The sequence below is a fragment of the Somniosus microcephalus genome, chromosome 19 (genome assembly GCF_052327205.1).
Source record: "Somniosus microcephalus isolate GS21.2 chromosome 19, FLI_Smic_1.0, whole genome shotgun sequence".
NCBI lineage: Eukaryota > Metazoa > Chordata > Chondrichthyes > Squaliformes > Somniosidae > Somniosus > Somniosus microcephalus.
The window spans coordinates 45,802,625-45,829,959 of record NC_141005.1 but is presented as its reverse complement, the minus strand read 5'-3'; the positions used below and the strand labels follow the sequence as shown (position 1 = coordinate 45,829,959).

Sequence of the window (27,335 nt, the reverse complement as noted above, 5' to 3'; positions counted from 1 at the left end):
TGTTTATGAAAAAGTAGTCTACAGTGGCATATAATTCCAAATGATGTAGCGCCGCGATATTCCCTCGCGGCGCCCCAAGAGGGAAGCGGGGCGCTACTGGAGGCGCCCCGCTTCCCTCTCGGGGTGCTACCACTTAATTTCGGTCGCGGGGGCGCTACTTTTTCCAGGGCGCTAAAAGTAGCGCCCCGGCGAAGTTAGTGCCCCAAAGGGGGCGCGACTCAATTTTTCGCCCAAGGAAATTAAAGGACAACAGATAATTACTGAACGTTCCCTGGCTTGATATGAAGCCAAAGCCTCTTGGGCCAGCAGGAATTCTGAAGGCATAGTCCCATTTGGAAAAAGTGCTAGTTTTTGTCTCAATTTAAAATGGCTCACCCAGTTCATAAGCACCACCTTTCCTTCAACTAATACCACCCAGTCCAGATTACTTTACTTTGTAAATAATAGCTATCTAGAAAACTTCACTGTCATATAAAGGGTTTAGTAAATCCTCACTGAAGTTTTTTGTTAAATGCACCCATCACATTTGAGGGAGACTGTTTAGCTCATCCTTCCATGGAAAGCTGTGGTTCCCTATCGCAGGCACTGATCACTCTTTGCATGCAAAAATGCTTCATCAGGCCTGAACTTTCCTTTTAGCAGTTTACAATTATACCTATTCCTTGTCCTGCAGTCTAGGTTTAACTTAAAATTGTGCTCCAGATTTTCCTTTTCTATTCTGTTTCGTATCTTAAAACCTTCCAAAAGGTCTCATTCACTTTGAAGGGTCATTAGTCCTGAGTTTTTCTAACTTGTCCTCATAGCTCAATGCTCTGATACTAGGAATCAGCCTCACAGACCTTTGCAACATCTCTTCAAGAGCTTCAAAATTTCCTTTGCGACATGCTAATTAACACCAAATGCAACATCCCAGATGTGGTTTGACCAGAGCACTATACAATTTCAACATGATGTCTCACAGTCATACTTTACTGATTTGGCAACATATCTCCGTTTTAAGAATTATTTTAGCTTCTCCACCATTCACCAAGTCTCTCTCCCAATCTGCACGGCTTGGCACTCGCTCTGTTGAATTTCACCTGGAAGAGTTCTGCCCATTTGCTATATAGTGTATTAAAACATAAATGAATAGAATGGGGAACTGGGTGGCTCTGTAAGTTACACGATGGCCTTTCACCATTGGAACCTGGTTCAAGCCCAGCACAGACTGATAGAACAAAAGCCATCGCAGTCTGCTGACAGTAAGGTTCAGATGTAAAATGAGTCTGAGCACTCTTAATCCAGCTCCTGGAAGGTAAGGGCCAAAGCTGACAACAATTTGCAATTTCACTGAGGGAGGCAAAAGTTTGGCTGGTGCTTTGGAAATGGAAAAGTGCCTTCTGAGGTTGGGATTAAGTACAGGAAGCTTTACTCTGCATAGAAACATAGAAGATAGGAGCAGGAGTAGGCCATTCGGCCCTTCGAGCCTGCTCCACCATTCAATGAGATCATGGCTGATCATCCAATTTCAGTACCCTGTCCCTGCTTTCTCCGCATATCCCTTGATCCCTTTAGCTTTAAGAAAGATATCTAACTCCTTCTTGAATATATTTAATGAATTGGCCTCCACCGCCCTCTGTGGTAGAGAATTTTACAGGTTCACCACTCTCTGGGTGAAGAAATTCCTCCTCATCTCTGTCCTAAATGGCTTACCCCTTATCCTTAGACTGTCACCCCTGGTTCTGGACTCCCCGGCCATCGGGAACATCCTTCCTGCGTCTAGTCTGTCTAGTCCTGTTAGAATTTTATACGTTTCAATGAGATCCCCTCTCATTCTTCTAAACTCCAGCAAGTATAAGCCTAATCGACCCAATCTCTCCTCATATGTCATTCCTGCTATCCCAGGTATCAGTCTGGTGAATCTTCGCTGCACTCCCTCCATGGCAAGAACATCCACCCATGTTATACCTGACACTGGAATTCTTGATGTGACCAGCACAAAATTCACATAAATAAAACATGAATGAGCTACAGACAATGGAGGAATGATTGTTCTAATAGGTAAAAATTTCTGTGACAGTGGCAGATACTTTTTAATGAGGCGGTGGTAGATTTATATAAAGAGTGATTTCTAAAGAAAGATTAACAACACCTGAAGATTTTAAGCTGCAATGAAAGCAATCTGCAAAATTACAGTCCACCATAAGTTTACTACAAAGTAGAGCGAGTACAGGATACATATGCATACTTTGATAAAATTATAAGAGATAATCTACCTGCTTTTACATACACACTCAAACTTTGGGGCAGCAACCTTCCATTCAGAAACAATTAATCTGTCAGAATTCATGATTCATTCTGCAATTTAGGTGCTATTCAAAGCTAAATGCATGTTGGAACAAGCATAATGCACCTGGTAAACACCTTATACTGTCAGGACTTAAAAAGACTTAATATGGACCATATTGATGTGGGAAAAAAAAGAGCGACATATCAAAAAGGATTGACTGGAATTTGTAATTGCTTTATTCAGAGGGTTTTTCATGGTTATCAGTATGTTTGGATAGTTACTGCCATTAGCAACACTTCAAACTATGAGCAGAGAAATCGTGAGTTATGACTACCACACACATGCAAATTTAAAACAAAATCTGTTGCAGTAAACCAATTTTTATTCATTTAACCATCCAGCACAGGACACATTTTACCCTGCAAAGTTTTGAGGTTTATCAAATATAAATGGCACTAATAATCGTAAAACACAAACTCGGTTCCCTAGCCATCGATTCCATTCCATCCCCCTCCCTAGCCATGGTCTTAGGCTGAACCAGACTGTTCACAACCTTTGCGTCCTACTGGACCCTGAGCTGAGACTCCAAACCTATAGCCTCTCCATCACAAAGACAGTCTACTTCCAACTCCGTAACATCGACTGTCTCCGCCCCTGCATTTGCCCATCTGCTGCTGAAACCCTCCTCCATGCCTTTATTACCTCCAGACTCGACTATTCCAACGCTCTCATGGCCGGCCTCCCATCTTGCACCCTCCATAAACTTCAACTCATCCAAAACTGCTGCCCGTATCCTAACTCGCACCAAGTCCCATTCACCTATCACCACTGTGCGTGCGGAGCTACACTGGCTCCTGGTCCACAGCCTCGATTTTGAAATTCTCATCCTCATGTTCAAATCCCTCCATAGCCTCGCCCTTCCCTATCTGTTACCTCGTCCAGCCCAACAACCCTCCGACAACTCTGTGTTCCTCCAACTCTAGCCTCTTGTGCATCCCTCATTTCCTTCGCCCCACCATTGGCGGAGGTTCCTTAAGCCGTCGAGGCTCTAAGCTCTGAAGTTCGCTCCCTAAACCTATCCGCCTCTCTCTCCCCTTCTTTAAGACGCTCCTTAGAACCTACCTCTTTGACCAAGCTTTGTCACCCGTCCTAATAACTCCTTTTATTTGATGTCATCTTTGTCTGATTACGCTCCTGTGAAGCGCCTTGGGACGTTTTAATATGTTAAATGCGCTATATAAATGCAAGTTGTTGTTCTGTGCTCAGAACATCATATTACAAATTGATTACTGTAATTTTTAAACCACAATCAGAGGAAGACATCTTTGTGATATCAAACAGTACATGTGAAAATATATTTTTGATTTTTCCAATACAATACAAATCATCTGGAAAGGCCAGCTCACATTAAGAATATGTCTGACTGTCCATTCAGACGAAGGAAGTTGGGAGTGAATTTAGTCTGTTCTTAGTTGGGTTGCTAGATGGAGGACCCTGTTGTGCAAAGCACTCTCTTGGGTGTGGGGTGAGCAGATATGGTCAGCGCATCATGCAGAAGGCACACCTCCAATAGCCAACCAGAGCGACACTGAAAGAATCCAGAGCGTCTCTGCAGCTCTAACCGATTCACATTAGGAAGGAAAGAAAAAAACACACAACGTTTAAGAAATAATGACTGTGCTCAAGTTAGAAAGAAACATTTATTTATTCCTCTAAATATAAAACAGTAATTTCTGGAGTTTTTTCTCCTGTTGATCAGCAAACTGGAATATTTTGAAATGAATCCATTTTTCCCATGTTTCTTTTATTCATACGACATTGTGTGGCTTTCTGTTGTTCTGTCAATACTTTTATTTCAAGTGTTTTGTTGTGCAGAAGGGATGCGGAGTGACAGTGGCCTGACAGGTTGCTTGACAGTTTACACAGTCAACTGTGGAAGAGAGGGGGATAGAATGAAAGAGGAAGATTGAAGGGAGAAGTTAGCAGGGAAAGGGGTATGAGGAAGATAGAGGGATTGGAAGGAAATCGTGTATGGTATTAGTAAACATATATAGGTGTCTTTGAGGTGCTTTTTAGGGTATACTACAGTACACTGGGAATTCATAATACTAATTTTATAATGTGCAGTTCTCCTGTTCCCAGTTTCCTTTAGCTGATTGAGGTTAGCCTGCAGCTGTTTTGACCTCACCCTTGTATTGCTAAGTAACAAAATTGTAATCAATATAATTTACAACATCAGAGTGTCCTTGCTTATATGATATCAAACATTCCTATGGATACAGGATGGGGGAGGGAAAGAGTTAGATAAACATTTGTCACCCTTCAAGGCTTGCGGATTAGCTTTTCATTAAGTAGAGGATATTCCGTGGCTTAACTATATCTGGATTGTTCCTTCCATCAGCAAAGCTAACCAAATAACAAAAACAGGGAAATCATCTGAGTTATGCATAGCCACTCCATAGAAATAATATTCAAATCTGTTGCAGTATACTGAATATCTTTTGTTTAGCCACTTAGTACAGGACACATTTTTGCCCACAAGCTTTTGAGGTTCATCAGGTAGAATTCATTAATCCAAATTGAAAAGCAAAAGTACAATACAGGTAGACTACCCTTTATCCGGACTTCCGAAAACCGAAACCCTCTAAAAACCGAAGGTTTTTTCGGTCAGCGTAAGTCGTGCGCACGACATGACCAGAGTGGCGCACGACTTACAGGCCTAGCCGGATAAGGGATAGTGTAGCATTTTTCCGCACTTCTGAAAACCGAAATCTTTATCCGCACATCCGAAACCAGAAAACCTCTGAAAGCCGAAAGTGGAGCAAAGCATGACTTCTGAAAACCGAAATGCGCACGACCACGACCCCCGCCGACCCCCACCCCCGACCGAACCCGACCCCCACCGACCCCCCCGCCGAACCCCACCCCATTTCGGATAAGAGATAGTGTACCAGCCTTTATCCGCACATCCGAAACCAGAAAACCTCTGAAAGCCGAAAGTGGCGCAAAGCATGACCCGACGCTGCCGATGCTTGACCCACGCAGGTGTTATGCTGCTCTGTGTGATATTTGCTGCTCTGTGTGATATTTGCTGCTCTCTTAGATATTTGCTGCTCTCTTAGATATTTGCTGGCTTTTAACAATTTGTGAAAATGCTAAAAAGAGCTGCAGATACCCCAATGGGTAACAGTGAGAAGCAGAGAAGGAAGCATCGCTCATTATCGATATCGCAGAAAGTGGAGTTATTGCAGAAGCTTGATCGTGGTGTGTCTGTGCGACATCTTACTGAAGAATATGGTGTGGGAACTACCACCGTATATGACTTAAAGAAACAGAAAGACAAGTTGTTGAAATTTTACACTGACAGTGATGACCATAAACTAATGAAAAGTAGGAAAACATTGCATAGGGCAAAAAATGAAGATCTTGACCGTGTGCTGATTGAGTGGATTCGACAACGCAGAGGTGAACGTGTGCCACTGACTGGTTTGATGGTCATGAAGCAAGCTAGAATATACCATGAAGAACTGAACATTGAAGTTGAGTGTGAATATTCAGAAGGTTGGCTGCATAAATTTAAGAAGCGTCATGGTATAAAATATCTGAAAATCTGTGGCGAAAAAGCTTCTGCTGATCATGAAGCAGCTGAAAATTACATAGATGAGTTTGCAAAAATAATATCGGATGAAAACCTCAGTCCTGAACAAATTTACAATGCAGATGAAACAGCTCTGTTCTGGCGCTACGTTCCTAGAAAAACATTAGCAACGGCTGATGAAAGTGCACCAGCAGGTTTTAAGGATGCTAAGGACAGGTTGACTGTTCTTGGGTGTGCCAATGCTGCAGGCACACACAAGTTAAAGTTGGTAGTGATTGGAAAAAGCCAACATCCGAGATGTTTGAAAGGTGTATGCAATTTACCTGTGCATTATTATGCGAGCAGGAAAGCATGGGTAACCAGAGGAATATTTTCTCACTGGTTCAATAACCACTTCGTACCAGCGACACGAGCTCATTGCAGGCAAGTTGGACTGGAAGAAAACTGCAAAATTTTATTGTTCCTGGACAACTGCTCCGCACATCCCCCTCCTGAACTTCTTGTGAAAAGTTATGTTTTCGGCATTAACTTTCCCCCTAATGTGACATCTTTAATACAGCCTTGTGACCAAGGAATTTTACGCTCCATGAAGAGCAAGTATAAAGACGTTTTTTTGAACTCTATGCTTGATGCAATCAACAGAGGCGAAGGAATCCAAAGCTTCCTGAAAGAATTCAATGTTAAGGATGCCATTTATGCAGTTGCTAATGCTTGGAACGATGTTGACAAACCAACATTAAAAAATGCTTGGCACAGACTTTGGCCTTCAACGATGTTTCATGAAGATGGACCTGCAGATGACGAGTTTGAAGGATTTCCTGTCAGTCAGGAGAAGATGATGATATCAAACCTCCTCACTTACGCCAAAGGTTTATCATCCGAAAGTGTAAATACGTTAGAGGAAGCTGACATCGAAGAAGTGCTGAACATTGACAATGATGCACCTGTTGTGAATTCGTTGAGTGATGGGGAAATTGCTGAAATGGTGTTAAATAAAGACAAGCATGAGGACAGTAGTGATGATGATGATGACATTGTGAACACAGGTGAAAAAATCCCCATAGACGATATGGTGACAATGTGTGATCAGTTAATTGCTGGCCTTGAAAAACGTGCATTTATCAGTGAGCAAGAGATTATGCAAGTTTACTCAATTAAAGAGAGACTGCTTAGACAGAAACCAATGTTAATGAGACAGATGACACTGGAAGAAGTCTTTAAAAAGGCCGTCTGTCGTAGTCATGCTTCATCACTTGAGAATCCTGTTCCTGGCCCATCTTCAGATGTCCAACTCCAACCTGATGACAATGATGACAACACTGATGTACCATCTTCTCCAAGATCCTCAAGCCAGATGTAATGTACCTTTATTGCATGTTTATGTACAGGTATTTAGCTTAGTTTGTACCTGTACATGTTTGAAGTTTTACTGAATGTTTTCCTTACAAATAAACTGTACTACAGTATTTATCCCTGTAACTACAGTATTTATAGTCGTTATTTATCCCACCCTTTCGGATAAGGGATAGTGTATCCTTTATCCGCACTCCCGAAAACCGAATTACCTCTGAAAACCGAAGTGTTTTCGTGCACCTTCCGAAATCCGAAATTTTCCTAAAACCGAAACACGGCTGGTCCCGAGGTTTTCAGATAAAGGATAGTCTACCTGTACTATAAAATTAGGGAGATCCTGTTTGTATACAATAAGGCTTTAAAAAAATACTAAAACATAATTTACTGGGATCGTGAATATCATTTGCAGAAAATGAAAAGAGCGAAATGAATAATATTTTTAACACCATAAAACATGGATGAGTGACTTTAGATTACAATGCCCGAGTCCCAAGTTTTGTATCCTATTGTACAGTGAATTCACTGTTCTGTGTATATTTACATAATAAAATTAAGTTACCCCAGCAGAATATGAAAAAAAGTAAAGCAGTTTTCGTCAACCCACTCATCTGCTGTAAATATATCTTACTCGTATATATTCACTTGCTCATCTACTGTTGAATAAATTCACTTGATAATTAAAAGTTTGAAATGAAATCTGCTGTTGTGATGCTCTACTACCATGCTACAATGTGCAAAAGGTCATACGGAGGTACAAGATCACTTCAGTAGCTAAAACAACTTACAGAAGGGTTTACTATCATTCTGGGCTTGCTATCAAAAATGTACAGGAAACTTTCGATTTACCGGCACCTAAATAACCAGAAATCTCGGTTAACCGGCAAAATTCAGGAGTAGGTTCAGGTAAGTTTTATTACTTGCCTTCCTCCATCTGTTGCTGTGCAAGGGTGTGGCTGCAGCTGTTGCTAAGCTACAGAGACGCTTGGAACTTTTGGCCATTGTTCTGAACCTGTTGCTAAGCAACAGGGTTTGTTGCTTTATACGGAGCTCTCAGCTCCGTATCTTTTACTATAGCTTTCGGTTATCTGGGATTTTTGATGAACCGGCACCACGTCAGTCCCGTCGGTGCCGGATAAAAAAAAGTTTCCTGTACCTACTTACCAGGGCCAATGAAGATACTCTTGGCATCATAGGGAGCCATGAATTACCTGTGAGAGTAATCTAAAATACAGAAGCAAAAGTGTCTAGAATAAGAGGGGCAGAAAAGACCTAAAATGTAATTGTCATGGGAACATGGTGGGATTGAATAGTATGCACACTTGCCAAAAGTGAAAGTTTCAAACAAGGAGAATAATGTATTAAGTAATACAAAAAAGGTGAAGAAAAGTTTTCAAAAAGAGATATGCAAAGAGTCAGAGTTAGATCATATACCTGCTGAGGAAAAGCAAAAAGAATTAATGGTCCAGCCATAGGTGTTAAAAATTGAAGAAGCCAATGGACAAAATGGAAGCAAAAGTGAATGAATGTTATAGAGGCAAAAAGATAAACTGACACAGACAGGAGGCAGACTACTAAAATAGGAGGCATAATAAATAATTCTGATGACCAAAATAAGCTGCAAGGGGATATTGATAACATGATGGAATAAAAGATGGAAGATGGGATCCAATGTCAGTAAATTTGTGGTGGTCATTTTGTTAAAACAAAAATATTTTGAATGGGGGAAAAGCTGGGTGATGTGGAAGTGCAGAGGAATTGGGGGGTTCTGGTTCACGAGAAGCAGAACATCAAGTGGAGAAGGCCATTTAAAAAATGCTAACAGAATACTTGGTTTTACAGCAGGAGCTTTAGAATATAAAAGTTGCAATGTAATGGTGAATCTATATACAGGAAACTTTGGTTTATCCGGAGGTTGTATGTCCGGAAACCTCAATCTACCGGCAGAAATCAGGAGCCGTTTTGTTAGGTTTTTTTTCTTCTCGTGGCTTTTTTTTCTCAACAGTCGGGCTCTGGAAAGTCTCTCTGAAGCTGTTGCTAAGCTACAGAGACGCTTCCAAGGTGCGGGCCGACTGTTTAGAAGCTGTTGCTAAGCAACAGTGTTTGTTGTCAGATACGGAGTTGAAAACCTCCGTATGCTTCAACATTAACGCTGGTATGTCCGGCAGTTTTGATAGATTGGCAACAGCTCGGTCCCGGATATAACAAAGTTTCCTGTAACACCTTAGTAAGTTCACAGTTGGAGTACTGTGTGTGGTTTTGGACTCCACGCCGCAGGAAGGATGTTGAAGCAACAGAGAAGGTACAGCCCAGATTCACTAGGTTGCTGCCTGGTGTGAAGAAATACAAATATGGAAAAAAAATCTTGAAAAATTGGGGCTGCTTTTGTTGGAACAGAGGAAACTAAGGGGTTATTTGATAGAGGTGTTTAAAATAATGAAGGCATGGGCCAGAGTAGAAAAAAACAGACTGCATCCAGTGGTTGAGGGGTCTAGATATAAGATTAAATGCAAGAGATTTAGGGCAGAGAGCAGGAGAAACTAATTCACACAGAGGGTTGTGAGACTGTGGAATGCACTACCAGTGTTCCAGAGTTACTGATAAGAGGCAGAGACCATGTCAACATTTAAGAATAAATAGATGATTGGTGGAAAGGAGAGTAAGCCTGCAAACCAACATGGAATGGTCTGTTTCTGTGTTTTAATTTCTTTGCAAATTCTATATAAATTGCAGTATCTAAGTACTCCTGGCATACGATCTAGCACACAAACTTCAAAGAGAGAATGATCAAAAGTTTGCTATTGGGTTTTTTTGAGTATAAAGGAAATTACACAATAAGCATTAAACGAATAGCTCATAGCATGATTATAGATTGAAACAAACATTTTGATTAACTGAAGATTGTTAGCTACAGAATGTAGTTTGCTTGAAAAAAGAACATTTTGCAGCAAAGCTATTTATCACAGATCCACAAGCAGAACGTAGATTACTAAATGCCATACACCTAATTAACCACCTAAACTGGAACAATGTCAATGATAAGTTATTCCCTGATAGTGTGTGTTCTGAAATAAAATTCAGACTCCAGTTATTTTGGCTAGGTATAATAGTTTAGCTATTGATCTCGGGATTGCAATTTTTTACATTTTGAGTAAGCTGGGAGGAGGGCGAAAGATGGGGAATAAGAAAGAGAACTGTTACTGGATCATTGTCGTATGCCTCCAAATGGCCACTTCTAGGGTGGCACTGCCAGAGCTTGGGAGGAGGTTAACCACATGCAGGTTGTGTGCTGTTGAACAGAGTCTGCATTTGGGGGGGGGGACAGAAAAGATTAACAACCATGTTAGTAAATAATTCTGATAACTGAAAGAAACCTGACCAGGTTAGTGCTGATAATACAATAAAGCGCCATCAAAACAGTCAAATGGAATAGTCAACGGTAAAGTTTGGTGGGCGTGGGTGGTGCATTTGCTTCCCATGCCATCTTGGAACTGAGCAATGACTGTGCATCGCACCCCTTTCCCTGGTGGATTGACACACGCAGATTCACGATCACAGGTAAGATCAAATACGTCTTTTTGGAGGATGTGGTAAAATACATTTTGGCTGCAGATCCTAAATTACGTGCTGTCTGTAGGTTTTCTTTTAAAGTCTACTGAGTACAAAATTACACAGTGCAGTCTCCTTATTGTGGCCATGATATTTTTTGTGTTTAGAGACATAATACAAATCCGGGTATGGTTTTCAAAATTACATTTTTTAAACAGGGATTTCTATGTAAGACAATTACTAACTAAATTGAGTGAAGATACTATAAATTTACTGAAATGTCATATGGAGGGCGGGGGGGTGGAAGAGGGGGCGAAGCCCAGGGATGGGGAGGCCCACGGTTTTCTTGTGGGGCCGGTAGGAGAACTCCTGGCACACAAGGAATTTAAAAAAAAATATTTTAAAACTTCTATCTTTTAGAACTAGATCCAGCTCCCGGCAGGTTAGCCCTGACGGGGAAACCACCACTGCTCCTCTGCTCATGCCTCAGGTTAATTTTGCAGTCGAGCCCCAATGATGTCATCTGAGCTCAATCTGCATATTTAAAGAGGGACCCTGCCGGCTTCGGATGGGTGCCCTTGCTGAGTCGGCTAGATCGGGTTTGGAAACCAGTGGGTAAGTGCCCCGTTCTATTTTAACTGCCCCATGGCACGGTATCAACTAATTAAAAACATTTGTTTTAAAAAAAATGTATTTAATGTTTTAGTATTTTTGGGGTGATCTCCATTCATATATTTGACAGGTCTATCTGGTCAGGTCAGTGAGATTCCCTTCTTTGATTGGCTCCCCATGGCCCAAATGATCCCAGGGACGCTTGCGATCCGCATATGCCTCTGGGATACGTGGGCCCTGCGCATTTCCAGTTGGAGAGGCCCAGGAGCGGAAGTGTCCGGATCTCAGGAGCCCTCAGGTAAGTCCGTAGATTTTTTCCAGATCGGAGGCCTCTGCACACCCATTATGGCTAGATGCAAGGCTAAGCTGTCTCTACTCCAAAAACATATCCTAATCCCAATTTCAGAAGAGTATTTTTCCATTTCCCAAACTATCATTTTACAATTTCCAAGTGAGACTGCCAATTTAGTTTTGATGATGTATCATACTGGAAACCATAACCGATCTTTCTCTTTCAGATGCTGATCGAACTGCCTGCATTTCCAGCATTTTCTTACTTAATCATGGTTTTTGTTATCTTTGCAAATTTAGTGGTAATCTGCAACCAGTTTTCTGAAGAGGCTAACATCCAGCAGAACCTCATCAAGTTTGATTGAAATGATAGCATGTTAATTCAATAGTTTTAAATAAAAAGTTTATATTTAAAAAGACTGAATCCCTAACCCAATCAATTCCATCTCATGTCCTTAATCTAACACCCAAGCACAGGAATAGTATTTTGAAATTATTTTTCCCCATGCCAATTTCTCCCCTCCCTGCTGCTAAAGGCACTGAACCTTACGGTTCCACAGACAATAGGTGCCTCCAGCTCAGGGGTGAAGAGGGGAATCTAATTGTGGAGGATGAAGGTATGGTAGAGATGTTAGTGTGTAAATTGTCCAGCAACTTGTGGAGAGGAAGAGTTACCCCGTGAATTGTGAATCGTCACAAGTTGCTGGATGATTTGCACCACTCCGCCGTTAGCCTTACGGAAACGACAGCTCACCCTCAACCTCCCTGTGAGTTTCAAGAAATTGCTGCATTTCCACATTAATTGCCAATTAACTTTGCCACAGAAAGTTAGGGCTGGTAATTAACAGCACATGCACCTTTTTAATGACACGATTTGTTCCTGCGTTGCCATTCAACCTTTCCGGTCCAGAAATGGAACTACTGAAAGTGTGGAGTCATAATCTTGCAGGTAATAAATTGTTCATAGAGATTTTTAAAAGTTTCATTTTTTTTAAATTTTCATTTTAGCTTACTTTTCCTTTCTGCCTCTGTCTGAGTACTGGGCTGTGGCTCAGTGGGTAGCACTCTCCCCTCCTGAGTCAGAAGGTTGTGGGTTCAAGTCCCACCCCAGACACATGAGCACAAAATCTAGGCTGACACTCAGTGCAGTGCTGAGGGAGTGCTGCACTGTTGGAGGTGCTGTCTTTAGATGAGATGTTAAACCAAGGTGGATGGTAAAAGATCCCACGGCACTATTTCAAAGAAGAGCCAGGGGAGTTCTCCCCGGTGTCCTGGCCAATATTTAACCCTCAATCAACATCACTAAAACAGATTATCTGGTCATTATTCACATTGCTGTTTGTGGGAGCTTGCTGTGCACAAATTGGCTGCTGCGATTCCTACGTTACAAAAGTGACTACACTTCAAAAAAGTACTTCATTGGCTGTGAAGTGCTTTGGGACATCTGGTGGTCGTGAAAGGGGCTGTATAAATCCAAGTCTTTCTTAAAGGGTTAAATTATGAAGACAGGTTACATAAACTTGGCTTGTATTCCCTTGAGTTCGGACAGTTGAGGATGATTTAATTGAAGTTTAAAATGACAAAAGAATTCGATAGGGTAGATATGGAGAAACAATTCTTCTAGTGGGGGAATCCAGAACAAGGGGGCCTAATATTAAAATTAGAGCTAGGCCATTCAGGAGTGAAATCAGGAGGCACCTTTTCACACACAGGGAAGTGGAAACCTGGAACTCTCCCCAAAAGGCTGTGGATGTTGGGTCAATAGAAATTTTCAAGACTGAGATTGATAGATTTTTGTTAGGGAAGGGCATCAACAACGGCGAGCGAATGGAGTTGAGGAGCAGATCAGCCATGATCTGATTGAACGGCAGAACAGGCTCAAGGGGCTGAATGGCCTACTCCTGTTCCTATATGTTAGTTTTTAGCAGAATATTTTCATAATGAAAATGAGTTGATTGTTGTTTCTCTACAAATGGAAGTGCAGGATTCTCAGACTCTAGTTGGGGAAAAATCCAATACACAGCAACAGTGATGCATTACAACAGCGACTACATTTCAATAAGTATTTTATTGGCTGTGAGCACTTTGGGACATCGGGTGGTCGTGAAAGACGATATATAAATGCAAGTCTTTCTTTCTTTTCTCTCTCTCTTAATCCAATCTTCCTTTCCCTCTCTTTATTTCTCTTTATTACCTGATCTGACTCTAATTCACCCTATTTCCTTCCCCATCGTTCCTCTGTTCTTTCTTAATTCTTAAATCAAATTGGTTAAGGAAATAGACTGTTGATCCTGTTGCTCACCAAGGTACCAGATGCCCCGTTGCCCTCGCCGCACCGTTATTAGCTCACGCTTCCAGCAATTAGCAGCGCAAACTTTTTTCGAGCTGAAAGGTGAGGGAAAAACGCTTCCTAACGGGGCAGGCCGCGAGATGCTCTGCTCCAGCAAATTCTGGGCCATTCAATAAATCTTTTGCGCCATTTGCTTTTATAAATAATGATGGAATTGAGAACCTAGGTGTACTAGAGGAGCATATGGAACTGAAACTAGCAAAACTCAAGATGGATAAGTCACCAAGCTCTAATGGCATGCACCCTAGACTGTTGAAAGAAGTCCAAGAAGGATTAATAGAGGCTTCGTTACAATTTTCAAACCTCCTTAAACTTCAAATTATGTTGTAGGACTGAAGTGTGGCTGGTGTAATACCCTTGCTCAAGAAAGGAGAGAAGGACAACCAGAAGTGTTAGGCTAACATTATTTGTACAAAAACTTTTAGAATCCATAATTCAAGATAAAACTACTGAGCATTAAGAAATGGGTTCATCAAGGACAGAGTTGTTAAAGGCAAGTCATGTTTGCCAAATTTAAGAGAGTTTTTCCGAAGAAGTGACTGCTTGGATAGATAAACGGAATGCCATAGATGTAGTATATATGGAATTTCAGGAGGTGTTTCAAAAGAGGATTGTTAGAAAGATTCAGGTATATGGTGAAGAAGAAATGTAACAGCATGGATGGAAAGGTGGTTGACAGACAACAAATAAAGAGTTAGGGTAAATGGCTGTTGCTTGGATAGTAGAAAGGTTGGAAGTGGTGTACCCCAGCGGTCTGTGTTGGGTCCACTTTTGTTCTCACTACCTATAGATGATTTAGACTTGGGTATAAGGAACAGAAGGGGAGAAATTCGGTACCTTAGCACCTCCCGTTATCACTTTCAGGGGGTGTTAACGGGGCGCTAATGACTTACTGACCGGACGTGGCGAAATGAACGACTCCCGCTAAATTGGCCGAGAGGTTTGCGTGGCGGTAACACTTTACGCCACGATCTCCTACACCCAGCATCACCCGGGTAGCGCCCCGGACCTGAACTTCGGCTCCGCCCCCTGCAGCATCACCGGGCGACAACACCGGCAGCTGCAGGAGGCGTTGTTCGGGAGGCCGGGAGCTTCGGAGGCGCAAATAAAAGGGGATGTTGGCGTGGGCAAGAGAAACATTTTAACAACGCTTCAAGTGATTTTTTTCGATTGCTCCTGGGCCGCGATCGATCAGCCCAGCACTCTGCTGCAGTGCATGGGGCTGATCGGGCCGGATCGCGGCTGCCGTCGGGGACCAGCTGACTGGTCCCAATGCAGAGCCTGCAGCGATGGCCCTTCTCTTTAAGGGAGGGAAGGCGGCTCAGTTCACGGCTGCGCTGTATGGCCCATTGTGCAGCGCTGCACCACTACCACCCCGCCTGCATCCTTTAGCGCACCAGGAAGGAAGTGGAGCGCATGATTTAGCACTCCATTTTCTTCCTGGAGCGCAAACACTGAATTTTGAAAAAGCTGGGACTGATTAGCGCCTGGCGCTAAGTTTCCCAGCTTTCAAAAGTTAGCGCCCCAAACGTGGTGATACTGAATTTCTCCCCCCAAAATTCTCAAAATATGCTGATGACTTCGGGTTGCCTATATCCTAACCCATGCCTAGTCCCCATTCACGCATCATACCTGTGCTCGCTGACCTACATGGGCTCCTGGTCCCTGAAATACTTCTATTTTAAAATTCTTATCCTCATGTTCAAATCCTTGTCCCTCCCTATCTCCGTAGCCTTCTCCATCCATACAGCCTTCCAAAAGCTCTGCGACTCTCCAACTCCAGCCTCTTGTGCCTCCTGAGATCCCTTTGCCCCAACTGTGGCGACCGTGCCTTCCGCTGTCTTGGCACTACGCTCTGGTATTACAACCCCAAATCTCTTTGCCTCGCCACCTTTCTCCCTTCCTTTAAGACCCTCCTTATAACCTACCCCTTTGACCAAGCATTTAGTCACCCCTCCTAATATCTCCTCCTTTGGCTCAGTGCCAATTTTTGTCTAATTATGCTTCTGTGATGCGCCTTGTGATCAATGTTCCCTCTAATTTTTTTGGGCAGCGTGGCCCATTCAAAAATCCGGCATTTAAAAGCCGGCTCACCGCCTGCGCGGGACCTCAAAAGCCGCAACTTAAAGGGAACATTGCTTGTGATGTTTTTCTACATAAAATGTACTATAAAAATGTAAGTTACTGTTGTTCAGGAAGACAGGTTAGTGGAATGGGTGGACAGGTGGTAGATGCAATTTGACGTGGTTAACAGTGAGGTAATACATTTTGGGACAAAAAACAAAGATTGGGGGTATACACTTAATTGATGTAGATGAACAGAGGAACCTGGGGGAATCAAATATATAATTCCCTGAAAGCGCGAGTGCAGGTAGATAAAGCCATTAAAATGGCCAATAAAATTTTGGGTTTTATAAATAACGGCAGAGTATAAGAGTAATTATGATTTTTTTGAGATAGAGGATCAGCCATGATCATATTGAATGGCGGAGCAGACTCGAAGGGCCGAATGGCCTACTCCTGCTCCTATTTTTCTACGTTTCTATGTTGGTTAAGCTGTAGTTAGAGTACTCTGTACAGATTTAGGACCCATATTACAGAAATGATATTAAAGCCACTGAAAGCAGTCAGCGTAAATTCACCAGGTTGATGCTAGGGATAATAAACTATAGTTATGGGGGTAGAGTTGAGATACTGGGAGTATTTCCATTGGAGCAGAGAGGTTTTTAAAATTATGAAGGGTTTGACTGACCAATTTCTCTGGGGAGTCAGTGACGAATGAACATCATTTTAAAAATTACTAGGAGAGATGTTGGTATAAATGTCTTTATGCAGTGAGTAATTGGAGCATGGAATGCTTTGCCACAGGGAATGGCTGTGGCAGAGACTATTGCAACTTTTATGGCAAAGGGGAATAGAGTGGGGCGGTGGGGATAGTTTTGGACTGCTTTAGCAAAGAGCTAGCACCAACAAGTTGGGCCAAAAAGCCTCCTTCTGTGATATAAACTTCTATGTTTTTTCAGGTGTAAGCTTTCAGTCAGTAGGCTGTTCAATCTCAGGGGCCTCATAGTGTTTATTCAATGCGCATCTCTACCAGGCATATACTCAGAAGGGGAGAATTTTTTAAAAACAAGTTATGCAAGAGTTCTTTAAGCTACAGGTGGGTTAATGATTGATAGCAATTAGTTTTATATAGGTGAAAGTATAGAGATGATGAATAAGTGTTGAAAGATCAATGAGTCGCAATAAAACTTGACCCAATCCCTAAATGCACTGCAAATCCTTGCTATTTTATGCTGTAAACAGGTGCAATATGATAGCAGAAAATGCTGGAAATACTCAGCAGGTCCGGCAGCATCTGTGGAGGGAGAAAGAGTTAACGTTTCAGGTCAATGACCTTTCATCAGAACAAAAAGTAATCGACCTGAAACGTTAACGCTGTTTCTCTCTCCAAAGATGCTGCCTGACCTGCTGAGCATTTCCACCATTTTCTGTTTTTATTTCAGATTTCCATCATCCGCAGTATTTTGCTTTTGTAAAATGATAGCAATTACAGTACCATCTTCTTTATTAATAAACTCCGCATTGTAGACAGTTACAATCTGAAAAACAAACATCTGCATAACAGCAAAAGAACCAGAGGCGAGATGGGGAGAATTACAGCAAGTTGTTATGATCTGGAATGCACTGCCTGAAAGGGTGGCGGAAGCAGGTTCAATAATAACTTTCAAATGAGAATTGGATAAATACTTGAAGGGGCAAATGTTGCAGGGCTACGGGGAAAGAGCAGGGAGAGTGGAACTAATTGGATAGTTCTTTCAGAGAGCAGGCACAGGCACGATGTGCCGAACGGCCTCCTTCTGTGCTCTATCAATCTCTGATTCTATGGCAAAGACTGCTGAGGTATATTTTCATAAAGTGCATCAATCGCCCTCCACCCCAGACCTACGACACATGTAATCCACCCCCACCCGCGCTCTGCACCATCAGTCCTGACCGTCCTCCACAGACACTGCCTGACCTGATGAGTGTTTCCACAATGTTCTGTTTTTATTTGCTGGTTGACACGAACCCCTAGATTCCAGTGAGTTATCGCCATATTTTTTTGGGAGGGCTCAGAAATTACACTGAGCAGCGTCTCATGGCGTTCACACAACTTGATTCAATGAAACGGCAAACAAGATGTAGATCGGGATCGCCGCACGGCTAAAGCCGTCTGCTAGGGGGCCAAGGAAGTTGCGTCCCTGAAAGCACTGACATTAAAAAGTGTAACCGATCGTAATTCCTACTTTCGTTGGGGATTTCGTCTCTGTCTGGGTCGGCGCCGATCCCCGTGTTGTCGTCTGTCAAGATTAAAGGGACGTCATCGTCGACAGGGAGCGCCATCGCCGTCTCCCCGCAGCCCGTTCACGTCCGACAACTCGCTCGCTGCCGGTCAACCGAACTTCACGCGGATTGGGGGGGGTGGAGTCCTGCCTTTACGCTGGCCGCTGATTGGTCCAAAGAGACCGTCGGCACGACACGCCCGCTCCAAAGACACGTCAATCAAAGCGCGGCGTCCATCAGGTTTGATCTACGCCCCGCCCCTTTCGAGTCTCCTTTTTCTCCGGCTCTGAAAAGCTGCGGAGGTCACGAGGTCAGAGGGGAAAGGTCGCATTGTCTCTTAGCAACGGAATAACTGACGCTAACAAACGCAAGCAGGGAGGTCGGTAAGTGCGCTTTTACAGCGGAAGAGAGAGCTAGGCCGCATCGTAAACAATTAAAACCACATTAAAGGCTTTTCTGCGAGCTCTCCTGGAGGGAGCAGAGAAAAAGAAGCCCGAACCGATAGTTGTCTGCTGAGGGGAAGGGATCCACCGCCAGTCAGCGGTGGAGAGCAGAAGCGGCCGATCTGCCATCCCACTGAAGTGGGCTGGAGCTCTGCATCTTGGATCGTGGTCCCAAGCGGGTGAGGTGTAAGTGCCTGCGGATGCCAATTACTACAAAGAGTTTAGTGGCCACCCGGTGAACATCCTGCTTGAACGAGAGCTGAGCAGGGTGTCCTTGGGAACCAGCAGACTCCAAAATGACATGCTTGGCCTTGGAACAATGGATCCTCCTTGCCCGAGTCCGTAGTTTGTGTCAGACCAAGCCACTGTACTCCGGGGCACTGATCATGATTGACCAACTTGCCTTATTGTTTGCATCTTGAGTGTTAGGCCTAGCACTGCAACGCGTAAGTTCTTTCTTATAGATAGATAGTTACTGAGTACAATACATTGTTTTGATCTGAAAATCAATACAAAATGTCACTCTTGGGTACTAAAAAAAACTTTGGCTAATTCTTCCCGCTTTAAACGATTCCCTGTCTTGACAGGGTTCTTCACACATAGACTGTGGTAGCAAAGCTAATACATGTATCCTTTATCTTGACAACTCGAACAAATACAGTTAACCTTCTTAGTGTGGAAACCAACTTATGGAGGTTTAATTTCCTCAAGTGGGAGTATGTTTCATCTAAGAGCAAACAACAACTTGCATTTATATAGCACTTCCCAGGGTGCTTCACAGGACAGAATTTGACACTGAGCCACATAACAAGATATTCGGACAGGTGTAGGACAAATAGGTAGGTTTTTAAGGAGTGACTTAAAGGAGGATAGAGAAGCAGAGGTTTAGAGAGGGAATTCCAAAGCTTATGGCCTAGGTAACTGAAGACACGGCCGCCAATGGTGGAGCAATTGGAAAAAAAGGGGATGCGCAAGAGAGCAGAATTGGAGGCACGCAGAGATCGCTGAGGGTTGTAGGGCCGGGGAGGTCACAGAGATAGGGAGGGGCGAGGCCATGGAGGAATTTGAACACAAGGAGGAGGAATTTGAACACAAGGATGAGAATTTTAAAATAAGGGAGTTGCCAGACTGGGAGCCAATGTAGGTCAGTGAGCACAGAGTTGATGGGTGAACGGGACTTGGTGCAAGTTAGGATACTGACAGCAGTTTTGGATGAGCTTAAGTTTATGGAGGGTGAAAGGGGAAAAACTGTAAAAACCAAATTTATAAAAATGTTCCTATTTTACATTGTAATTCAATATGATTCACTATAGTGCATTTTTATTGTAAGTTACTTCATTGTATATTTAATGAATCTCTCCCAAATATTAGATTCTTACTATACAACTCTTAGTAGATCAGTAGCATTTGATATAATATATGTTGTCTACATCTACTTCACTGATGCAGAAACTAAATGCACTCTCTCTGATATGCTTTCTACATGGTTTAAAAAAAATCAACCTAACAATATTGTATCCCCTGTCTGTACCCCAATTTATTTGTGTGTCAGCCATGGCTCAGTGGTAGCACTCTCGCCTCTGAGTCAGAAGTTTATGGGTCCCACCCTAGAGACCTGAGCACATAATCTAAAATTACACTCGAGGGCAGTACTGGATTGTTGTACTGTCAGAGGTGATGTATTTTGGATGCGATGCTAAACCAATGCTCCATCTGCTCGCTCAGGTGGACGCCAGAAATCCCATGGCACTATTTCGAAGAAGAGCAGGGGGAGTGTTCCCTGGCCAATGGTTATCCCTCAACTAACATTGCTAAAGAAATTATCTTGTTATTATCATATTGTTGTTTGTGTTTCATACATTACAACAGTGACCACACTTCAAAAGCACTTACTGCTGTGAAGTGCTTTGGGACATCTTGTGGTTGTGATAGGCACTATATAAATGCAAGTCTTTCTTTATATGCAAATAATTTGAGGTTATGAGGGGAAAAAATCAAGTCGAATTTGGAAGATGATAAAATAATTCAAAAGCAAAATACTGCAGGTGCTTAAATATGAAATAAAAACAGAAAATGCAAGAAACACTCAGCAGGCAGCATGTGCTCTGTGAAGAGATAAACAGAGTTAATGTTTCAGGTCGATGACCTTTCCTCAGAGCTGGAAGATGTTCGAGTTGAACAGGTTTTTAAGCAAGTACCGAGTCAGGAAAAAGGGGACAGGGAAAGAACAAAAGAGGCAGTTCCGTAATAGGGTGAAGGACTGAAGTGATTAAATGACAAAAGGGATGATGATGCAAGGCAAAAGGATATGATAATTGGACAAGTATAGAAACAAAAGATGGGTCCAGAAGATACGTAAATGGTTACAGCAGAATAGCAGAGGGGAAGGGAAACATGGAAAATCTGGCAAAGAGAAGAAGGCTCCCATGGCCTGGGAATGTGGTGGAAGAAACGTTGGTAGACCCCAAGGGTGTGAACAATCCCATTGGCAGTGTTCCAATAGGGGATCCCCACCCGAAGCAGCAGCCCACACCTCCTCCACTCCCAGTGGCTCTGGTACAGCCAGTCTCCATTATCAGCACCTACTACCTGAGTGAAAATGGTGGTTAAGGTCTAAAGTTGTTCAGCTCTAATTAAAAAATAAGACATGTTGGTTTGCTGCTACTCTTGAAAGATACAGAGCTACGAGGAAAGAGCAGAGCACTGGGTTTAGCTTTTGATTGCTGTAGCAAATGGCATAGACACCATGGTTGAATGGTCTCCTTATGCTGTAGCCATCTATGATTCTAAGGAAAAATTTTGAAAAGAACACCGCCACAGACAACATTAGAAAATATATTGTTATGTTTCAGCAATACAGCCCACTGCAGATTTGAAGATCTCATGACGAAAATCTACTGAAGAAGGAAGCAATGGCAACTGAAGCCATCGTACAGGGTCCTCAAATAGAAATCACAAATATAGAGACTGTCAGTAAAGCCACAATTGATTATGATGTATCCATGCAAAAGACGGCGCCCAAAGTGGATGCACTGCGAATCTTGGAACCAGTTAGAAAAAAGCTTGCATCAATTGAAGCGGAAAGGATTATTTCTGTCATTGAAAAGACCATTGAGAAAATAGAAAGAGTCACTTTGTTTCCACATATAGCTGACAACCTCAACAGGTTCAGTGTTGCTATTGGTTTAGAGTTGACATGTGCTATGAGGGAGCATGGCAGACTGGAGCAACATCTACATTTTGCTATTAGCAAACTGCAGGAGGAAGCACCTCCTGTAAAGGAAAATTATCTTAAAAGGCACAAAGTAAAAAGCAAAGCAGCGAAAAGCAAGGATATTAAAATCCTTAAGCAGGCCCTTGGTAGCTCAGTTAAAAACATCCTCCGGCTCATTCAGGGGAATCCCTCAGCTTGTCAAATAATCCAAACAGAACGTCAAGCCCGAAGAAGCATCTGTGTAGATCTCATTGTGGGGCTAATGGAACTGAGAGACTTTGTGTTTGAGAGACTTCTGATAACCCCCACTGAGGAAAAAGAAAAGTTTGAATTTGTGCAAAAGATCCTAAAGCGAGATAAGCAAAACACAGAAATTATTGCCACTTTGGAGGCAGAACTGGCAACAGCCATCCAAGATAAAGAAAATGAGGTAAACGCTTACATTTAAAATTTTTTTATTTGTTCACGGAATGTGGGCATCGCTGACAAGGCTGGCATTTATTGCCCATCCCTACTTGCCTTTGAGAAGGTGGTGGTGAGCCACCTTCTTGAACCGCTGCAGTCCGTGTGGTGATACTTCTTTGTAGCAGTTTGGTACACCGAGTGGCTTGCTAGGCCATTTCAGAGGGCAGTTAAGAGTCAACCACAATGCTGTGGGTCTGGAGTCACATATTGGCCAGACCAGGTAAGGACAGCAGATTTCCTTCTCTAAAGGACATTAGTGAACCAGATGGGTTTTTATGACAATCCGGTAGTTTCATGGTCACCATTACTGATACTAGCTCTTTATTCCAGATTTATTTAATTAACTGAATTTAAATTCCCCAGCTGTCGTGATTATTAGTCCAGGCCTCTGGATTACTAGTCCAGTAACGTAACCACTATGCTACCGTTCCCAATTATAAATCTGATGTCTTGTGCTACCTCAGCAAAAAAATGCCATAAGTTGTAACAGACAGTAATTCAGACCCCTAAATTTAGAGCACATAAAAACTTGCACAATTAAACAGCATCCCGTCAAAAACTAGCAGCAATCAAATAAATTTGTCAACACCAAGTTGCTAGATGTGTCATAAATAGTCAAATATTGTTAAAGAACGAGGCCTAGAAATTCACTAGCCTTCGCGCCGCTTTTGAGGCGCTAGAGGGACTAGCGCCAGAGTTATGGCCAGTTTAAAAATTCCCTGGGGCCCTAAATCGGCGTTGCACCGGTAGCGCTGCGCCGGCACCGATGACGTCATCGGTGTGCGCAGCGTCCCGGTTGCCGTGGTAACCCGCCCGAACTCCGAAATTGAGTTGCAGCCGCCTCGCCCGTGGCAGCCGCAAGCAACGTTCTGGCAGAGGTGCCTTACTCCAGTTTGCGCCGGCGCATTAAAGGCCCCGCGGCGGCCGGCCACTTTCCCGCCGGCCGCCTGCCCGCAGCTCCCTCCCCGGACTTCTCCCCGCCCCCCCCCCCGGAACAGATGCAAGCCCGGCACTTGTCCGAGGTGCCGGGCTCATTTTTAAGCTGATTTGCGCGGGCCGCGGCCAGGTGCAGGCAGCTCCTCCTTAATGGGAGGAGGAGGCCTGCACGTCCCCAGCCTGCCGCACCGCATCGGGTGCCGCAGCGCCGGAATTGCGGCGCGAAACGGCAGTTAGCGCCGATGTACCGCTGCAAAGACCCTTCAGTAGCGCCGGCAGCCGTTTGGGCGCGGCGCCACTGAATTTTTGGCGCGCGCAGGGGACTTAGCGCCGGCACTAACTTCCGGCGCTAAAGCCCTGGCTAAGCCAAAACCCAATTTCTAGGCCCGAGCCTTTGTTTGCAATCTGTACAAAACTACTAACCATCTCACATTAAAATCACCTTTCTTCTGCCTTTGGATGGCCAACCCAGCATGTCTGGGCAAACTACTATGATTTAGGCAAGTTTCTGCACAAAACATATTAAAGTAATTTGTGTCCAAATCTTTTTAGTGGAAAAAATGGTCACGGAACCCCAAACTGTGACAATTTGTTGTACATGCATTTCTGGCTTCACTATAGTAATACACATTGATTAGAAGCAATCTTATAAACTTATGTTTCAATTCAGAATACTCAATTTTTAATTTCACAGTGGTTTCAGCCACATTAGTTTGCAATAACTACTTTTGATTTACATGTTGACTGTTCAGTAATGAATCAGTCAGTAGCTAGCTATTGCTCACACAGTACATCAACGTTCTGTGGGAGCTGTTTGATACTGCAACATTTCTGCAGATAAATAGATAAGCAGCATTTAAGCAACGGTTCAGCAGATAATGAACCGGGTTGCTGTACTGTATAGCTATTTCCTGTGGGTTTGATAACTGCACCTAACTCTGACCACCAAAAACAACTAACTTTTTTTTAACATTTTGAGTGCAGCCAATTGTAAAAACTCACAAATCAAATTTAATGTTATCCCCAACAGGATGCTAGTTAACTTTTTTAAATGCGAATGATATGTTTATTTAAAGATCCCTTTAATGAAGAAAAGTTAACATATCAAAGGATATCAGCAGTTGATAAGTATAGAATAATCATGTAAATATACAGACTACGGTAATAAAAAGCATCAATTAGTTTTCATGGTTATGTTAATCTAGCAACCATCTGGATAATCAGCCAGTCCACAACCTATTTTCCTGACATCCGTAGGTTACATTCAAGTTCACAATCCATGGAGATAGCAAAACCTGGTCTGGGCAAGATACTGGTCATCTCACTCTGTTAGAAACAAAGAGAGAGGCAAACAATTTTGTTTCCAACCCCCATTCCTCCCTCCCCTAAAAGCATCCATAATGTTACCATAAGCAGCCCTACAGAGCATAGTGCAGAATGTAAGGGATTTGTGTTGAAGTAAAACAACTTGCTTTAGTGCTCTGCTGCAGTTGTTGCTTTCACTTTTTGTTATCTCACCATCAAATTGTTCAGAACTATATTACTTTTGTTGTTTGCCAACTTTATTCATTAAAATTTTGGCAGCTGTACAATTCTTAGAATCATAGAATGATACAACTGAGGAGGAGGCCATTCAGCCCATCGTGCCTGTGCCAGTTCTTTGAAAGAGCTATCCAATTAATCCCACTCCCCTGCTCTTTCCCCATTGACCATTCCTCCCTTTGTTTGAGCCAGGTCTGTTTTGCCACTATATCATAATCCCAGGTAGCTACTTGTGCCTGCAGCTCACCAACCTTATTTACGTACATGCACTCTAAATCCATCTTAGTCTGCTTTGAACTTCCCCTCCTGTCTGACCCCTCCTATTTCTGAACTACTTTTTATTCTAATGCTGTTTGTCTCTCCCAGTCCTCTGTGCACCTTGTATCTCCTCTTTAATGCTTCATCCTGGTGCCCTTCCGCTTGCCAAATAAGTTTAAACCATCCCCACAGTGCTAGTTAACCTCCCTGCGAGGACATTGGTCCCAGCCCTGTTGAGGTGCAACCTGTCCATCTTGTACAGGTCCCTCCTGCCTCAGGTATCTGAAGCCCTCCTTCCTGCACCATTTCTCCAGCCTCACGTTAAACCTGTCTTATATTACTGCTCCTATACTCACCAGCACGTTGCATTGGGAGCAATCCAAAGATTACTACCTTTGAGGTCCTGCTTTTTAACTTCCTCCGTAACTCCTGAAACTGTCTGGAGGACCTCGGCCCTTTTCCTACCTACGCCATTGGTTCAAACATGGACCACGACTTCTGGCTGTTCCCTTTTCCCCCGCAAAATGTTCTGCATCCTCTCAGTGATGTCCTTTACCCTAGCACCAGGAGGCAACACACCATGTAAGACTCACATCGGTGGTTGCAGAAACACCTGCCTATCCCCCTATCGAATCCCATAGGACCACTGCATTTCTACACTTTGCTGTGCCCCCATGCAGTCATTTGCTCCACAGTGCCGTGGACGTGCTTTATACTGCACTCCCCGAGGTGTCGTCACCCTCACTAGTATTCAGCACAGAAAACCGGTTTGAGAGTGGCACACTCCCGGAGGATTTCTGTACTGCCTGCCTCTTCCTACCCTGCTGGATGGCCAACCACTTGATTTCCTCCTGGACTCTCTGTAGCTGCGGGGTGACCACCCCCTGGAACATGCGCTCCTGTATATTGTCAGCTTCCCGTATGCCCTATAGTGAATCCAGCCACTACTCAAGGTCAGAAACTCTGAGCACGAGTTCGAGCAGCTGGAGCCACTTCCTGCAGATGTGGTTATCCAGGACATATGAAGTGTTCTGGAGTTCCTACATGGCACAGAAATTGCAGGCAATGGGTCTTAGCTGTCCCATCATTATGCTTAAAAGTCTATCTACACACACATACAAACTATGGCTCTGAAATTGCGGCATGTATGACTGTGTACTCTGAGTACAGCGTCGTATCCCCTTTGAAATCCACCGCAAGTTCGAGATTTCCGCATGCGCTTGCGAAATCCGGAACTTGCGGCCTGTCAACGTACGCATTGACAGTCTATCCGCGCGGGCCACGAACAAGCAATCGCTGGTGCAGAGTCGGGCTATTTGCCCACCAACTGGCCAGCGATTGCGGACGGAAGTCTTACAGTTGATGCAAGCAGGTACAGGACCTGTTTGCATCAGCGTAAGGGGATTTCTAAGCTATTAAACATTTTCATATCCTAAATTATGCACATACACTGTATGAAATGAGTTTAGCAAATATAATGCATCTCATTAGGGGATTCCCCTCGTAAATAATTAAAATGAATTCTGCTTATTAATTGGAGGACCAGTCCCCCGTGATCCCAGGTTCACTTCCGCCTGTGTCCATGGGATCCATGAGATATTACGTTGCCCTCCGCCTCGAGGCCTGAGACCGCAGGTTTTCGCAGCCTGGCCGCCAGCAGGTACTTTCGTAATTCTTTTGCGGGTCGGAGATGTACTCGAGGTTCGCCTCCGACTGCAATTTCTACTCATATATAGTATATCACTATCTCTCTCTGTTTATTATTTAATTATTTATGTATACCAGATTTTTATTTAATGCAATTTGGATCCCTTTAATGTTTGTATCCTTTACTTATCTTTTACTTAGTTAATTTTAATGTTATCCCCTTGGATCCACAAGAAGAACAACTACTTGTATTTATATAGTGCCTTTAACGTAGTAAAACATCCCAAGGCGCTGCACAGGAGTATTATAAGATAAAATATTTGACACTGAGCCACATAAGGAGAAATTAGGGCAGGTAACCAAAAACTTGGTCAAAGAGGTAGGTTTTAAGGAGCGTCTTAAAAGGAGGAAAGAGAGCTAGCGAGGCGGAGAGGTTCAGGCAAGGAATTCCAGAGCTTAGGGCCCAGGCAACAGAAGGCACGGCC

At 43.3% G+C, this 27,335-nt stretch overlaps 2 protein-coding genes across 3 annotated transcripts in view; one reads left to right on the top strand and one right to left on the bottom strand.

The window, feature by feature from the left end:
• The window catches only part of tpcn1 (two pore segment channel 1), a 99,460-nt gene extending 81,002 nt beyond the window's left edge, over window positions 1–18,458 (bottom strand). For both annotated transcript variants that reach the window (XM_085961740.1, XM_085961741.1), the window contains exon 1: window positions 18,309–18,458. In XM_085961740.1, coding sequence (XP_085817866.1) covers window positions 18,309–18,405 — 97 coding nt within the window. In that variant the 5' untranslated portion in view covers window positions 18,406–18,458. The remainder of the gene's footprint in view (window positions 1–18,308) is intronic.
• Window positions 18,459–18,978: 520 nt separating this feature from the next.
• Window positions 18,979–27,335, top strand: part of drc10 (dynein regulatory complex subunit 10) — a 13,082-nt gene continuing 4,725 nt past the window's right edge. The window contains exons 1-2 of the mRNA XM_085961742.1: window positions 18,979–19,234; window positions 21,641–22,432. Coding sequence (XP_085817868.1) covers window positions 21,701–22,432 — 732 coding nt within the window. The 5' untranslated portion in view covers window positions 18,979–19,234; window positions 21,641–21,700. The remainder of the gene's footprint in view (window positions 19,235–21,640; window positions 22,433–27,335) is intronic.